Below are 19,253 nucleotides of genomic sequence, written 5' to 3'. Positions count from 1 at the left end.
AGTATCATGTAGACGAAACGCGCGTCTGGCATACTGACTTATAATCCTTGTGCCTTTTATGACTATCACACTGATTCAAACAAAATTTTCTGAAAATGGCACTACCAAGATTCTTGGTTCCTTCACTGACAATATAAGTCATTACAGGGAGTGTGTGGGGGTGCGGGGTTTAACAAAATATAGAAATCCACAAAGTAGTCTTACTCTTTAATATAACATTCTTGTATATTGATGATAGTGAACAGATGTATCCCATTGAACTCAAAATAGCGGGAAGCTAACACGAGTCTGGTGAACGTTATGGAATATTTGTATCTCAGATTAACATGAATATGCTCAAATTATCGTGACTAGAATGACATCTCCACTTCTCAAATATGACCTACCGATTCATGCTTATCACTAGGGTTGTACGTATATAATCAACATGACAGGTGTCACATGGGGAAGTTTGAAGTACATGAGATTATCTCTGGTTTCAATGGGGGTCGTGTTGTACCTCGTATAATTTACTTTGTAGTGTTTTATTAACTTTTGGTTGTCTCTTTTTCGTTTGTTTTTGCCATAGCAATTTCAATTTATTTTCGAATTATTACTTTGAAATATCACTTTGATATCTAGTCTACCTAGATCTTTTCTTCAGAAAAATTTAACCCTATATTTTTAAGAACTTCTTCACCAACAGCTTAGAAAACTTTGTTAAACTGATTAAATATCCACCAACAGTAGTAGTATGATCTTGTTTGTTTTCTATGGAATTTTCTAAATTTATCATTATGTAGGACGTGTGGAATGAATTATGGATTGCGGGTTGATTGCTTGTAATTAATTATTTGTTGTCTATTTGATAACCTTTATAAATTCAAAAGTGTGTAATGCATTGTCGTGTTATGTGTTGCTAATTCAAACATTATATAGATCCGTCATATACCTCGTATGTCCACCAACATCTAACTCATAGTATTTATAGCTGATACGTTCATAACTGGTTATAATTGAAATGGGATGATCGATGATTTTAAATAAAGTCTTCTACAACAATTAATTAGCACAGTTTATTTCAAAGTATGAGGCACAATATTATAATTATGATCAAGCCTTTACAAGCCGTCGTCGGTACAACTGCAATGTTTGATATGATAAACAAGCATACATTAATAAGTACAGGTTCTCAGTCTATAATTGATCACCTTATATTGATGTGTAAATTTTCTTGTATTCTAAATGCGTTTTAATCATGCCTTCCTGACATTTGCGGTCTTTTCAAAATGCAACAATTGGATTTAAAAATAGACTTCATTTATTGAGCTAGATATCAAAGTTTTATGTTTTTCAGATTCATCATTTTAACATAATCAAGTTTTGGTATGACCGAAATTAACACATTTTGAATATATTTATTATGTTGGTTCTTAAGATTATCTTTATCCCGAACCTGATTCCCACCCTGTGTATAATATTAATCCCAAATAATATATATGTAATGTCTGAGATCCCTGGTAGCTGCAAATGAAGAGCTAAGAAATAAAAGTTTGCAAAATGAACCCCAAACATAGATTTATATTTAAACATGAATATGAGGTGCATTATGCCTGTACGTATTTAAAACTTTCCGAAAGTTCTTTAGAGATTCGTGTATTTTTTAAGTAGGACTTGTGAGATAAGATGTGTACTTCCTTTAGAAAATATCAAAATTTTACACTAAACATCATTTTTTACTATCATTTTACCAGAAACCTACAATTGACTTGTATCAACATGCTGTTAAAACATATATTTGAGCAAACCACTAGAGCAGTATTTCAAGACAGAATTCAAATAAATTGATATTTGTATCTCAAATACTTATCTTAATCACTTGAATATGACAAAGAATAAAAATAAAATTGAGAATGGAAATGGGGAATGTATCAAAGAGACAACAACCCGACCATAGAAAAAACGACAGGGGAAGGTCACCATAGGTCTTCAATGTGACGAGAAATTCCCGCACCCGGAGGTGACCTTCAGCTTGCCCCTGAACAAATATATACTAGTTCAGTGATAATGAACGCCATAAAGAATGTGTTGAAGGACTGATAATTGTTTTTGCTAAGCTATGATCCATAATTGTATGAAAAGGGCAAATAAGTGCTCCTTCTCATCTGAAGCTTCTTCTTAGTTTTAAACTAGTCCATAGAAAATGGTTAAAATTCAGTTTATAAACTTAAACATATTGATTTCTATTTGTTATCACATCATTATGTTAGCACACGATGTTAAAATCAGACGTCAGAAGTTCTTTTTACCGAATCTCTTTTTTCTAAAAGAAAGTTTTTTCTAAAATGTTTTGCTTTCAACACAAGGTAATACTACCTCTAAGCTTGACGTAATCCACCTAAATCTTTTATTTCAATTTCTTCTTTTTTGCCATCGTCATCAAGTGTAATTGCATCAGCTACAATGTCTTCACAAATTGTAATTTCACCAGCGTCATCGTCATCGTTAATGGGCGTCACGCCACGTCGCGTATTTTGTACCTTAAGATGAGTAACTTTTTGTCCTGTTGTCTTTGATTTATCATCTATATCAGACTCTTCTGATTCCGCTTCTTTCTCCTCCTTCTTAATAAGTTTGGAACGAAAACCAGAACAGGGAATTTTCTCGTAAAATGCTTTGCGAAATTGTTTGTTTGTATACACATAAATAAGAGGATTCCATACAGATGCTGATTTCGCAAACATGGCTGCCGAGGTTGAAACAATAACTGGCAATTCACCAAAACCAAATGCAACCCAGAACGCAGTGACTGCATATGGCGTCCATGCAAACATAAAGACACCTTAAATGGTAATCAATTAATATTCATGATCTAATTTACAAGGTTGATTCTATTCGAAACAATAATGATACATCTTAACGCAAACATAGACTACATAAAACTCATGAAAGATACTATGCTCATGGATATACCGCTTAATTTATTTAATGCGTTCAACGCACTTTTCTATAGTCGCCGTCACGTAAAATTGGCACCATGATTTGTCAAAAACTTCTTAAATATCGACCGCGCTAACTCGAGATCAAGTTTTTCAATGAGCGGAAGTAAAATCCTGTCTTAATATCCTCACTGTCCTATCTTTTATTGTGTTTGCACTGTATAATCCTTACCTAAATGTGCGGAAGAAGAGATTGAAATGCGTGGGTGCTTTCAATTTAAAATGATTTAGATTTTAATAAGTTAAATTGAAAGATCAAATTAACGTCGAAGAGTTTTTAAAAGCTCAGTATCGTTCATGAGTTTTATCTCATACATACAAAATTATAAGCATATGTTTACTATTATAATTTTACACTACCGTTTATATTTCGTATATGAACAATTTCCCTTTTTTTCTGTAACTTTTTTTTTATCGATTTACCATATGTTTTTATGTTCCTATCAAATAGCGTTCTAGTTAATAAGCATTGCACGTAAAATGTGAGGATTTTGTTTACATTTCCATATAAACGGAAGGTCTCAACCAACTATGTTTTTTTCTCTTAAAATGGCCTCTACCAAGTCATAAATATAGCAATTGTTGTCAAATAGTCCATTCCTATGTATGTGGTGTTTGTTTTTGTTGCAGTTTTAAGTGTTTCTTTTGTTTCGTTGTTTTCTTCCTATAGTTGATGTGTTTCACTCGCTTTGGTTTGCTTTTTATGCTTAGTCGAATGATGAATATTGAAAAGCGATTAAACTATTATTGCAGCTAGTTACTACATTTGTATCAGTATCGGTTGGTTTTTTTTTTTATTTTGGTCAGAAGTATCTCTTCTGTTTTATTTTGATTCTTTTATACATTTTACTGCATTTTTTATTTTCATCTTTATTTCAATTTTTCAAATACGTCTGTCTTTACTTATACTTTTATTCTTTCGTGTTTTTTTTTTATAAGTGTCCTATAAAGGTGGTATGGGTGTCTTCCGCCATCTTGGATTGAAAAAAACGGAGAACCTAAGGTCCACATTTTATATCAAGTAACCAAAATCTTATACAGGAATATATATATTTAATGTGCATTTTCATTTAAAAGAACCAATTTATAAGAATGAAACTTATAAATATTAATTTTTGTACAAGAATTGATAATTTTTTACACATTGTACAAGTGTTGATTATTTTTTGTTGTTTTTAAATGTTTTTAAATTGGCATTTTAAGGGGAGAAAACTCTAAAACAGTGCATTTTCTAAAGGATTCTACATGGAATTTTCCTATTTTGTATTTTAGCCGGAAGAAACGTACGGTGACCGTATCTTTTCTGTTGATATTCCCAAAGCATTGTCTGAAAGATGTATTTACCTAATTTTTTTTACAATTCTGTCATTTTGTTAAGTGTCTAATCTCCAAATGGTGATTTTTCCTGATTAATCCATACAAACTTTGTCATTTTGTCACAACCTGTAGCTTGAAAAAATGCGCGGTGACGTATCATTTTTATTATATTTTTGAACATATATCAATAGATACTACGTTTTGGCAAAGTATGAACAAATTCTAGCATTTTTATTTTAGACTCCCATACCACCTTAAGTATAAAAAAAATCTTTAATTTTAAAATAATTAATACATAGCTCTCTTTCCATTACATTTGCTTACATTTTTTCTCTGATGGTTGGTCTGTACAGTCCATGTAATGGATATATTGTCATGCAGGAACATTTATTTCGAAATAACACTTACATAATCATTTTCTTCCAATTTTATGACGACCATAACATTTCAAATTTATTTTGATTAAATACAAACTCACCAATCATTAAAGCAATAGTTTTGGCCATTTTCTTTTCAATTCTTAAGTTCCTTTTGGCTATTCTACTTTTTCTATCAAATGCAGTATTTCTTGCCATGGACCGAATCTAAAACAAATAAAAACATTGAAATCTGACTTCATAAAAAGACATTATATTTATAGATATAGAAAGATGTGGTGTGAGTGCCAATGGAGAAATCTCCATCCAAATTACAATTGATAAAAGTAAACCATTATAGGTCAATGTACGGCCTTCAACACGGAGCCTTGGCTCACACTGAACAACAAGCTATCAAGGGCCCCCTAATTACTAGTGTAAAACCATTCAAATGGAAAAACCAACAGTCTATATAGATATTTACAAAAGACGATTAATATCATGATATTGTTTTATTTAAACTTTTTTTACTCGTTATCACGACTTAGTAACTAGACATAACGACATTGCTAACAATGTGTCACGTCTATGCTCTCTCGTTATCACACTTAAGCTAACTTTAACATAAAACTTCAAACGAACACTATTTATCTCTACACATGCATTACACAAAATTGAATTAAAAGTTTTCTTTGAATAGTTTTCTTTTGAAAACTTGAAGGTAAATATTTGATTAAAAAGCGTTTTTTTACAGTAAAGTCATCTTCGCTAGCCAAGGGTTACGATCCACTCCCGCTCTCTTCAAGTGGATCGTAACCCTTAGCCAGCGAAGATGCAGTAAAGTAATTACTTAAGAATTTATCTGAGCATTTCTTTAAGGATTTTTTTTGTGTAACCTTTCTTAAATCGGCACAACTATAAATAACACTCAAATAGTAAAGTTGGAGTTCACTCGATTTGTCCATTAAACAAGCCAACGCTTAAGGTTCCACTAAAGTCAAAATATAGGACACTTCATAAACATCTAAACTTTGTCTGTATTTTTCAAACTATAAGGAATAAAGTCATAAACTATGAGAACATATGTTCATTTAAACATACTTTACATATACACACTGTATAAATTGAAAATAAACTTGAAATTTTTATGTTGTGGCCAAACCGGTTCTTTGGGTGAACAATAAATTTTCAAAACAATCTGCAGGCCTGCAAGACAACTTAACTTGCTTAAAATTGGTATGGACGAATACTATTACATATAATGCAGGGCAAGCGCATGTTGATTTTTTATAAAATGTATTGATTTTCGAGTTTCAGTTAATTTCATGTATCTAAGTGAACGAATATCGAAGGTACAATACAGAAATGGCACAATTATGCCATTAAAACATATGTATGTGACAAATCAGCATGCGCTTGCCCTGCATTACATGTAACAGTATTCGTCCATACCAATTTTAAGCAAATTAAGTCGTCTTGCAGGCCTGCAGATTTTTTTGAAAATTTAGTGTTCACCCCAAGAACCGGTTTGGCCACAACATAACAATTTCAAGTTTATTTACAATTTACACAATGTGTATATTAAAAGTATGTTTAAATGAACATATGTTCTCATAGTTTATGACTTTATTCATTATAGGTTGAAAAATACAGGCAAAGTTTAGATATTTATGAAGTGTCCTATATTTTGACTTTAGTGGAACCTTAACTCCTTACGAAGATTCAAGGATGTTCGCTCCTCTTATATTTGATTTTTTTGTCGGATATTAGGATCATCTGGTTTAAACAATGTAGTGCTAATAGATATTTTACCTGCCAATCCCTTCTTCTCATTTCATAATCTTATTAAATATAATTTTAGAAAGCATTATTTGGAATTCTTATAAAGTCATTTTTATTTGTTCATAGTTTTTGAAAGAAAAAAGTTTTGAGTTTTTGATGAGGTTATTTTTCTCTTAGAGATAACTAGATACTCATTACATCAATCAATTCACAGGTTATTAATTCAAATGATTAATTCTATCGATGAAGATATTGACCAATTAAATGACGTTTAACACATACCATTTCCTTCTAATGACTGTCAAAGTCTCATATTTATCTCGAATTGATACTAATACCTATTGCTTATATGACAAAATTACATGTATTTATCTTTCACGATAAGCTCTTGCCATGCAACAGTACATTTGCTTCTCTTACTTTGATATCAATAATGATATTGTAAATATTTTATGGCCCAAAAGATCGAGAAAGACATTACTTAAATAAAACCTGCATATTTATATAAAATACATCGCACACATATGCATACAACAAAGAAGGACTCGATAAAAATATTCAGATTACATTTTAGTAAATTCTTTAAAACATGTTCATGACTTTTCAGCTTAATGTTATACTAACAGCTTCCAGATAAGAAGTCAATACTTATCAAGACTGACACAAAACCTTCATAATGTTGGATTCATCAACTCCTGTATATTCATATAGAAAGTACATAATTTGTCTATGACTTGTCCCTCAAAAGTAGCCATTTTCTACAGATTCTTAGTATAAATATAAGAAAATGTGGTATGATTACCTAGGAGATAACATTTTACCACAGACCAAATGACGTAAAAGATTAGCAGCTATAAGTCGATTTTATCGATATTTTAGATTATGAAATTAAAAAAAAAGAATTGGTATGGAACTTTAGATCAATATGAAGACAAGGGAAAATTAAATGTTTTGACACTAAGGGGAAATCAAATGTAGAACATTCCTAACTAAGAACTAAAACTGAAAATCATATCACTAACTTTGAAGAAATTTAATACTTTCAATCAAACTTTAAAAGAACTAGGTTTTTCACAGGAAAATCTGGTTTTATAAAATTAGAAAAATGCAGAAAGTAAAAATATTAAAATTTCTGTTCAGAAACTACAGAAGCAAATCTTGTCTTGAAAATAAAATGTTAGCACAGTTATAGAAATATTGCACAACCTATAATTCTAAATTAATCTACCGATTTAAATACAGTTACTGTCCAATAACAACGACCATATACAACACACCTAACGAAGACTGGTAAATGCTATTAATTTTAATAATTACTACTTTTCCTACTTGATGTGAGAATCCCTTTAAATTTGATTTATGAATTATGCTCAAAAATAAAGAACCGATATAGCCTTTTACGTTGATGCTGCGTGAAGCAATCAAATATCCATCAAACATTAAGTTTTGTAATTACTTTCAGTATCTTTCAACCTTTAGAATAGTAGACAATCCTATATGATCATTAAAATGTCATGCAAAAAGTATGAGATGTTATAGTAAACTGACAGTAGTCAACACTTCGGTATTGACATGAATATCAGTAATGTGGTCATTTCTGTTTACAAAACTTTGAATTTTTCCAAAAAAAAAAGGATTTTCTTATCCCAGTCATAGATTCCCTTAGCCGTATTTGGCACCACTTTTTGGAATTTTGGATCTTAAATGCTCTTCAACTTTGTAATAGTTTGGCTATACAAATATTTTGATGTGAGCGTCACTGATGAGTCTTTTGTAGACGTAACGCGCGTCTGTCGTACTTAATTATACCTTTGATAACTATATATTTGGATATGAACAAACAAACATTAAAAAATACATCACATGACAGTCAAACAAGTGGGATAAAATATACCGTATAGAGGGTTATTTTCGCTGGGTGTAAATTTTCGCTTATTTTCGCGGATAGAACAAAATCGCCAAAATAAATTCCATCTAATTAAATGTGAACATGCAAAGGTATTGATAAAAAATTTTGAATCCGCCAAAATTATAAACGCCAAAATATTTCTTATACCTTATTCAATAAAAATCGCGAAATTTAACACCCGCGAAATTTACCCGTTATACGGTAATTAAACTATATGATTTTAACGTGAATATTTATGTGATCCTGTGTTATGACCTTTAAAAAATAAAGAAATAACAAATAAAATATAAGGAAAACAGAACTCCTAGGAGAGTCCCTTATCATGCTATATACTACATGCTATGAACAACATGAAACTACTCACGAAGTCACTCACCGTCATGAAGACATAATAATAACAATAAATCATAATGAAGATTGGTATCCAGTAACAGTTTATAAATATAGCTATGTTTTAGCTAAACGCTGAAGCACTTTTATAATCATATGATATACCACAGGCTGTTCCTGCACCTTCGAATACGTATTCACTCCATCCAACAAGAGGCAGAAAGCTCCAGACAAAACCAAAAAAGTAACATAAAAATACTGAAATACTAACAACTCTGTGGTTTATTTTGGAAGCTTGAAGAGGCTTTGCTATTATAATGTATCTGTCTACAGAAATGGCAGTTAATATATACAAATTACTCAAGCCTAGTATATATACAGTAAATCCATGGAACACACATCCAGACCATCCCCATAGCCATCTATGTGCAAAATTTGAGGCTGCAGGTAATGGTGCTCCTACTGTACACATGAGGAAGTCGCATATTAACATACTTATAATAAACATGTTGGTAGGCGAACGAAGCGGTTTGTTGGTGAGGAAGACATAAAGAGCGGATCCATTTGCGAGAGTACCAATCACTATAGCAATTGTTAAGTATACACCGAGTGATGTCAGAATCAGAGGAGACAGTAATAGCACTGGAGTGTTCGTTTCGTTATTTGTCATCTTTTTTAAAATATCTGAAAAAGAGGAAAAACGTTATAGTCTATGGTTTCGATAGTATATATGTAAAAATCGCATCTCAAGATTTTATTTATAAGCAAACAGCAAATCCAGTTTTCGTTTTACAGTTGCATATTTAGATAGTGTTTAAATAGACAAAACAAGCCAACAGTACCATAAGATTAAAATTACTGTAAATATAAATCTATTAAAAAAATATATACTGAAAAGTTAATTTTCAAAAAATACCGAACTCCGATAAATATTCATAACAGAATGTCCGGTAAATCAAACGTTTAAACACATCAAACGAATGGATAACAACTGTCACAATCCTGACTTGGTGTAGGCATTTTCTTATGTAGAAAATGGTGGATTAAACCTTGTTATATAGCTAGCTACGCCTCTCATGTGTAACACAGTCGCATAAAATTCCATTACATTGACAATGAAGTGTGAACAAAACAGCCGACACAATAGGTAAAAATGTCGAAAATAGGGGCCCAGCAGTCAACAGTGTGTTATAACCTTAAACACCACAATTTGAGTTAATAACATTAACGGTACCAATTTTCCTGCAGCAGAAGCGCATTTCGACAATACATTACTCTTCAGTGATGCTCGTGGCCAAAATATTTGAAATCCAAAGCTAAAGTGTGTAATAACATTTTGTGAGGAAATTTGATGTTTTTCATACCACGGGTCAATTTAACGCATGTAATGACAATACCAATTTACCAATCAGAATTATTTTTGCAGTGTTTTAAGTAAGATTGTACTTTGTATTCATTTAATTATTGAGGAAACATTTCATGTTTTGAAAGCCAATAATAATGTAGTCTTTTAAAGCTCAAACTTTCTTCTGTCTTAAATACGCAATTGGGAGATTCGAAAACTATTCCAATACATAACGATATATTCTGCAATTAAAGCAGAAGTTTATATGGTATTTTATGATCAATATAATCACATATTTATTTTGATATTAAGAAGAAAGATACTAAAGGACGCCTCCGGGTGCGGGAATTTCTCGCTACATTAAAGACCTGTTGGTGACCTTCTGCTGTTGTTTTTTTATTTGTTGTCTCTTTGACACATTCCCCATTTCCATTCTCAATTTTAAGATAATTTCAAGGCATGGATAAAAACTATTCTATTCATCTTCTAGGAGAAAATATTTTAGGTTAACTAAATGGTGCGCAAAGCATGATTTAATGAATATGTATGCAGTGTCAGAATGCAACATGTCATCATTAAAAGGGGTAAAATTTTCAGTGGGAAATAAGACAAATAAATAATAACAAAAATGAAAAATGAAAAAGTAAAAAAAAAAACATACATAAGTTAAATGCAGAAATATTTAATTTTCAGTATCATAACAGTATGTAAAATGGTGGGGTTTGTTTTGCTCAGAACTGCACACAGTGCAATTTATAAAAGAATGTTATAGTTTACTTTGACTTTTACATCAACTGTTAAAGGTTTTCTCATTCGAAAGGGTATATTAAGTCAGTCAAAAGTTCCATTAAAATTGAGAATAGTAACGGGGAATATGTGAAAGAAACAAACACTCGACAACAGAGACATTAGTTGGTTTTGGCATCTCCGTAATTTGTATGATAACAATTATTTCATATTTTGGTTTGCTAAATATTTGTTCTCTGTCTCTCTAGTTAAAGTTATTATAGAAACTGATACTAAGCACACAAATATCACATAACGAGTCTTTTGTTAATATCTAAGCTTGATAAGGACTACAAACATTACGCCATCAACGATACCAGGCTTATAATTTTGATCGCCAGACAGACACATCAATGACGCTAAAATAAAAAAAAAAGCATTTCCTCAAGTTCTATCAATTTATAGTCTTTATTTCCTTATCATTAACCAATAAAGAGATAAAAGAATTTCGTTACTGGCAAGGTCTAGTAACCATCGAATGTACGATTCAGAAAACATCATTAGGAAATCAAACATTTCTATTCAGATAAATCTGCTTCATAAATGTACTGAAAAATATTACACCAGGATGTTATCATCGGTACAAGGACATCGTTCATTAGTATAAATCAACATGCAGACAACTTATATTTTCAGGTATGTCACATCCAATCTTTATTGGTTATATTTTTTACAAAGCAAAACATTTTGGCATTCATCCCGAAAGTTAACAAAACCTTTAAACAGACTTATTTCATGTATTTGGTTTTGATGTAATATTTGTTATACTTGTTATTCTCATAGAATTTTGTCTAATGCTTAGTCCGTTTTTGTGTGTGTTACATTTTAATGTTGTGTCGTTGTTCTCCTCTTATATTTAATGCGTTTCCCTCAGTTTCAGTTTGTTACCCCGATTTTATTTTTGTCCATGGATTCATGAGTTTTGAACAGCAGTATACTACTGTTGCCTTTATTTATTTAGAAGGTATATAGTTCAATACTGTTGTCAGACCGTTAAATATGGTATATTTAGGTTTTCATGTTGATTCATTCATAGGGATTTGCATGGGAAATGAACCAGCTGTTGGCATGATACAGGTTACTTATTCTTACACCGGACTTGGACTTCTTTTTAACTTTGATTGATTGAATATTGTTGTGTGTTTGTTGGATGTATAGGGTGAAGGATAAGACCTCACAAAACACGTTTAACTTAGCCGCATTTGTGTGCGCCTCTCCCAAGTCAGTTGCCTCTGGTATTTGTAAGTATTGTATGATTTTTAATTGTAGTTTCTTTTATATATTTTGGAGTTAATATGACGTCCATTATCACTGAACCAGTTCACCTTTTTAATTAGGGGCCAACTGAAGCTCTAGCTTTACAGAAGATGAAAAAAAACCACAGCAATGCGCACAGTTAAATTCGTTTAAAAAGAAGTCCAAGACTGATATCAGAATAAGTAACAAAAGAAACTAAGCAAAATGACAATGATACATATATCAACAAAGGACTACAAGCAGTTACTGACATAATATCTCGAGACCTCAATTTTAATAATTCAAAGATTATGTCTTCATCATAAAGTATCAGGCCAACAACTGGTTTTAGAATAAATGTGTTTATTTTCGATGCAAAGACCCTATAAGTAAATTAATGTTAAAGCCAACAGTATACAAAACGAAATCCTAGAAAAAATTAAAGACTGGTCAACGCGACCCCCCCCCCTTTCCCAAAAAAAAACCAGGGTTAATATAGTGTGATCTGTAAGGGTAATTATATTCTGCTCAACATGCGGCACCCGTTTTGCTGATCCTGTGATAGTTTGATTTGTTATGACACCTCCGGGGAAAAAAGGTGTTAAATAAAGGTAACGATAATGGGAAAATATCTGTCGTAATCTGTAAAGTAGATATATTTTAAAGGTCAACTAACTCGTTATGGCGTCCTGAAATTTTTTAGAAGGCATGATTTCAACGTCAACACTGGGTTTTAAGTTTCCTTGTGACCCACTATCAAGGAAAATATTATATGAGACGCAAGTGCTGTTTAATTGACGTCATCCATCAATTAGTCAATCACACCGGCGAGGAATTTGTGAAAGTAACAATTCACTTGATTTCTCATCTTGATTCAGCTGTCCTATTTTAAATGTTTATGATATGATTATGTGACCAAGCATAAAGTTACTTCTGAAATAATTTTTGACTTATACTTGGAATTCACAATTTTGACTATTTACACTTTAGAATTATAAATCACCTATAAACTGCAAAATTTGTTAAGTATCTTTCTAATAATTATATCAGATAACTCGCAAAACCCTTCGACTTTTCACCCAAGAATTAAAATATTCATTAAGTATACCTCCTTTCGAAGTAGCATTGTCCTACAGACAGATAGGTTGGTTATATGACGGACTAGTCTTGTCTTAAAGGAGGGTTGTTTACCTTCCCTAACAATGACTTCACGGTTCAGCTAGCAAGCAAGCTAGCCAAAGATATTAATTTTAGCTACATATTCATTGCAATCGGCTGTAAATAACCGAACAGATTATGCGACTCCAAAGATACCCACCTCACAAAGGGATCATCGTGTACTTGACAACATTAGTCGAATTTCGTTTTATTTCTAAAGCAATTAGTTTAAATGGAATGGTGTACTTTTTCGATAGAGATACTGCAATATAATATTTCCGTGATCAAGAAAAGATGAGCACAAAATTTAAAAAGGACACCAAATGTCAAGTTATTAATTAATAGCAGGAAGTAATTTGACCTTAACTTTTATTCAAACTTGATATTTGTGCTGGTTCGATTTTCAAATGTTTAATTTAATTAACTTCAAAAATGAAGAAAAAACACAGAGCTCATATATCACATGATATTGTATTATACTCTATAATGGTAGTCTCATATTTTTTCAAAATAAAACATGATAATGCATGTGTAGTAAAGGCAACAACCTTAATTAACAGAATAAAGAAAAATAAACAGAGATTTTATGAGCGATTAGCCAACATCAACGCGTTTTAATAATTCCCTAATTATATTCAATTCTCTCCATTCTCAATCAGTGAAGAAAGAGATCTGTATAGAAAAAAGCACAATTGAGATAAATCTAAAAGGTCAAGGAATTCAATTATTGATTTGTCAAAGATCAAAACCTTGTTACACGATAAGATCAGTACATGAATATGTATAAAAAATATTGCTTAACCTTTACTGTCCACTCGTAGTATTAATATTTGCTAACATGTCATGCGCACATACATGAGTGACCATACAGGGTGTTTTTCTGTCTTTTGAGTTTTGAATAGGGCAAATTTCAAATTGAGTGTTGCGTTAATAAATAAGAGTAGTTAAACGATGTGCAAAACATATTAGATTAATTAAGATGATAAAAAAAATACATGGTAACGAATGATATCCAAAAGGTTAAAACCGCGCCAATGATTTTGGATGCTGCCATATCGTATAGGTGAATCAGTTGACTGTTAATCTTATGACATATCGAGTCATTTTTCATTATAACTCATTAATAAAGGTTGGTATCAACATGTTATATATTGTTTTTAAAATAAAGATAGGCAACAAAAGTAGTTTTATTAGTAGTAAAATTTTGTTATATTTTGTTTTAATAGATATTGAGTGTCTCTGATATTTACTGCTTGTAGCTATATGAATTTCTAAAATCACTAGAAAAAAGGCAATTAAACAAAAATAAAAAACAAGTAAAATTCAAATAGGTAAGTCCCAAAATCAAAAGCTCAAACATACCAAACGAATGTTAACAAGACTCATATTCCTGACTTGGTACAGGCAAGTCAGTTACTTCTGTAAACTTGATCATTTTCATCAGTTTACAACACAATCATTTTTACAAAAGTGCTTGTCTGAATCAGACAAAAAATAGTAAAAAGTACAGTATTTAAAAGACATTCCTTACTACAACATTTTTCTTCTTTTTTTCATGTACATGTACTATTCCTGATCACAATTAATTAAAAAAATTATCTGGGCGTCGCTGGTGAGTCTTGTGTGGACAAGACGCGTTTTTTGCGTATTGAATTTTAAACCTGATGCTTTTTGTTATCTATTAATCATGCTTTTCTTTGTCTAATATTTTCTCCATTTTATTTGTATTGTAGTCCTGTAATATTGTGTTGTCATTTCAATGTTATATTTAACTTTGCCATTAAAGTGCAAGGTTAGGCATGCCATAAAACCAGGTTCAACCCACCACTTTTATTCCCCTTTAAAAGTGTCCTGTACCAAGTCAGGGAGATGGCATTTGTTATAATATTGTTCGTTTCTGTGTGTGTTGCATTTTAACGTTGAGTCGTTTGTGTTTTCTCTTATTTTTTAAGATATTGAGATAAGACGTGGCACGGTACTTGTCTATCCCAAATTCATGTATTTGGTTTTGATGTTATATTTGTTATTCTCGTGGTGTTTAGTGTGTTGCTTGGTCCGTTTCTGTGTGTGTTGCGTTTCAGTGTTGTGTCGTTGTTCTCCTCTTATATTTAATGCGTTTCCCTCGGTTTTAGTTTGTTACCCCGATTTTGTTTTTTGTCCATGGATTTATGAGTTTTAAACAGCGGTATACTACTGTTGCCTTTATATATCACAAGCAGGAGCTTTTTGAAAAACTTCAAAACTCTCTTTGCATCAATAAAACATCTTTGTGACAGTAACGCTTCTGTAAAACGACAGAATAGTTATTATATATATGTGTGTGTCTTAGTGTTACGTGTTCTCTCCATCAATGCGAGAAATTTTATGTCATGCTGTTTAGCCATTGACAGCTAGTATATACTACTTCCTCAAAATGCAGATGAGCCACGTATGCAAATGTTTAACAAACATCTTTCAACAGTTTCACACTCATTGCATCATGCATATCAATTTATAATAAATAAAAAAACACGTTATATACTTGCTTTTGTCATTTTTTCGTTCTCGGCTTTTAAGAAAAGTATATAAAAATGCTTGGTGAGTTTTATCTACATAAATCTTTTAATTAACCTTATGGCAGCTTTAGCGCTGTTTGTCTGGAAGAAACTTGATTTCAATTCATCTTCCGTCAATCTTCGGCTAGATGTGGTCTTTTGTTAATTCATTAGCTAAAAGAGGGACGAAAGATACCAAAGGAACAATCAAACTCATAAATCTAAAACAAACTGACAACGCCATGGCTATAAATGAAAAAGACAAACAGAAGAACAATAGTACACATGATACAACATAGAAAACTAAAGAATAAACAACTCAAACCCCACCAAAAACTAGGAGTGATCTTAGGTGCTCCGGAAGGGTAAGCAGATCCTGCTCCACATGTGGCACCCGTCGTGTTGCTTATGTGATTACAAATCCGGTATACAGTCTAATTCAGTAGGTCACATTCATGAAAGGGAAGGGGATTGTAGTTACGACGTAATGAACATATCCGATATCATTTGTGAAACGGTTATTCCATAACGGTCAACCAACTCGTGATGGCGTCCGTAAAATTTACGGAGGGATGATTTCAACTTCACCATTTGGAACTCTTGGTTTAATAGCTTCCTTGTGAGCAACAACCCTCTATCAAGAAAATCATGATAGGAAATGCAAGCACGGGAATATCGTATCAATTGGGAGATATATACCCCGTATGCAGGTGCTGCTGGAATGATGCTACTTAGAAATGGAAAGTTCACAATTGGAAAGCTGAAATCATCTCTTTTGTCGTAAAGTTTTGTTTTCAACCGACCCTCATTTTCAATTTCGAGATGTAAGTCAAGAAATGAAGCCGACTTAACTTTATCTGTAGTATCCTTTATCTCTAGTTCGATGGGATAGATGCGTTCCACATAGTCACCAAATTTGGAATTGTTTAGTGAAAGAACATCACCTTTATAGCGGAAAGTAGAGTTAAAGGATATTGCTAACTTCTTATCTTTCTTCCTAAGAAGTTCTTGCATGAAGTCAGACTCATAATAATGGGTGAGAAATTTAAATCACGATAACAATTAATTACAATTATGATACAATAAAATTACAGACACTGCAATTTACGACGCAGTCAAAATTTCAAATAAATTCATCATAGCTACCATGATTGAAAATTTTAATTGTCTATTGTCTGGCGCGATTCGTCTACAAAAGTAATATCAATAACGTTTGAAAAAACGAAGTTAAAAGGGCCAAATAAGTACGAATGTGAATACAAACTTCTTTTAATTAAAATTCACCAATTTCGACGATTGAAATAGGTGTTGGAAATATTAGAAGATGCGGTATGAATGCCAAAAACAAAACTTTCCATCCTAGTCCTAGGTAGAAATAAACCATCGTAAGACGTTGGGTTGAAATTAGACAGCAACAAAAGAACACATGCAAACAATACTCCGAAAAACTGTTAAAAGTTAGCTTTTTCTGATGTATAGACCATATTAACATATTGGTATAGCCGCTATTACGTTTCAGTCCCCACCCTGACCATGAAAAGCAAAACATTTTTTTGTTATATCACCGTCTTTTTCCTTATAGTCGGTGTTGTTTCATACATGTTAGAATAAGCTTAATATAACAACTTCTTTGTTAGATAGATACAAGAAGATTTTATATGGGTGCCAATGAGACATTTTCTATTCAAGTCACAATTTGTAAAAGTAAACTATTTTTATGGTCAAAGTACGCCTTCAACACGGAGCCTTGGTTCACCACACCTAACAACAAACTATAAAGTGCCACTAAATGACTAGTCACTAAATCAATCAAATTAGAAAACCAACGGTCTAATATATATATATACAAACGAGAAACTAGATACACTTATGAACCAAATCAACAAACGATAACCACGGAACATCAGGTAACTGACTTAGGACAGGTGCAAATAAATGCAGCTGGTTTGAACGTTTTATATGGCGCCATCTTTCACCGTAACATGAGACAGTGGTGTAACAGTACGACATGAAAGTACACATTATAAACATTAATTGAAAAAAAACGCTCAACTCACCAAAGCATGAATACTAACAGATTTTAGACAAAAGTTAGACCATGAAAGCTAAACTACCGAATAGTTAGAATTATAAACCACAGAAAATTATATCAAAGCCAAAACCAGTATAAAGTAAATTACCAAACAACCAGTCACTTAATTATGGACCACAAAAACGAGATTGGTGAAAAGGATCCTCACAGTGTAGAAAGCATATGGTACTCTCAAACACAGAACCTCGAATGTATCTTTCCCGTCCGACGGATTTAGTTTTAAAAGTATGTTTCATAAATAGGTGTTTTCATTTCGGGGCCTTTCATAGCCGACCATATGGTATAAAATTGAGAATCGAAATATGGAATGTGTCATAGAGACAACAACTCGACCATAGAAAAGACAACAGCAGAAGGTCACCAACAAGTCTTCAATATAGCGAAATATTCCCGCACCTGGAGGCGTCCTTTATATCATTGTTGAAGGCCAAAGGATGGCATACGACACTTCATTTCTACTCTGGTTGATATATTATACCACATCTACTTATTTTTTATCATAATAACAACTACTTTGTTAAATAACTGTTATTTTGAGGTTATATTGTCAGTAAACAATCATTCTGAGTGTTTCTTTACTAAATTTGAGAAACCGTTTGTTGACCAATTAACATGCCCTTGTACTCTAATACTAATCGGCTGTTATTGGATATGTTCATATTTTTACAATAATTCATACTCATTTATAGTTTTCCCGTTCTTGTTTAAACTTTTAACCTTAATATTATTTCTTGTTTTATTGCAAAACACTCATATTTCGGTTATATAAGAGCTCTTATCACATCATAATGACTGCGACAGCTGAAGGTGAAAGACAATCAATATGTTAACACTACCAGCTGTCAACCTATTAAATCAAATGGGCATTAGCATGTAAATTACTGCAACTAACCAATAATATCATTTAATTTATATCTAATTCATTTTGTAGCTATTGTCACTTACATCGGAAAAAATATGCAATGTGTTCAGTAGTGTATAAAGGGCAACAACTGTAGGATTTTTATTCTATTTGATTTTATCTCTTATATGTCTAATACAACGTGTTTAGACCACATATATCAATAACCAAATTAGTGCATGCATCCTAACCGTCATTGTTGCAGTAAATACATTGGTGTTTCGTTTATTGTTGTCTACATAATTAAATGAGACCGTTAGTTTTCTTGTTTTAAACATCTGTAACTCGGGGCTTTTTATATCTTATTATGCCGTATGGATTTTACTCATTGTTGAAGGTCGTACGGTGACCTAAAGTTGTTCCTTTCTATCTCAATTTGTCTATGGTAGAGAGTTGTCTTATTGGCAATCATAGTAAATCATCTTATTTTTTATCATGTGTACTCAAAAAAATATATTTACTTAGAATCGTTTTCATAACAGTGTGGACGAGACCATTTTTGGGCGCGTTCATGTCTCCTAGTGACTGG

General features: G+C 32.0%; 1 protein-coding gene across 1 annotated transcript; it reads right to left on the bottom strand.

The window, feature by feature from the left end:
- Window positions 1-1,041: 1,041 nt before the first annotated feature.
- LOC134727262 (opsin-3-like) lies at window positions 1,042-9,101 on the bottom strand. The gene is made up of 3 exons (XM_063591641.1): window positions 8,719-9,101; window positions 4,774-4,879; window positions 1,042-2,821 (listed from the first exon to the last, which is right to left on the bottom strand). Exons 1-3 carry the CDS (start codon window positions 8,749-8,751, stop codon window positions 2,358-2,360), a joined length of 603 nt encoding a protein of 200 aa, XP_063447711.1. The 5' UTR covers window positions 8,752-9,101; the 3' UTR covers window positions 1,042-2,357.
- Between the last annotated feature and the right edge of the window lie 10,152 nt (window positions 9,102-19,253).

This window comes from Mytilus trossulus, chromosome 7 (genome assembly GCF_036588685.1).
Source record: "Mytilus trossulus isolate FHL-02 chromosome 7, PNRI_Mtr1.1.1.hap1, whole genome shotgun sequence".
NCBI lineage: Eukaryota > Metazoa > Mollusca > Bivalvia > Mytilida > Mytilidae > Mytilus > Mytilus trossulus.
This window is presented reverse-complemented; position numbering and strand designations above follow the sequence as displayed.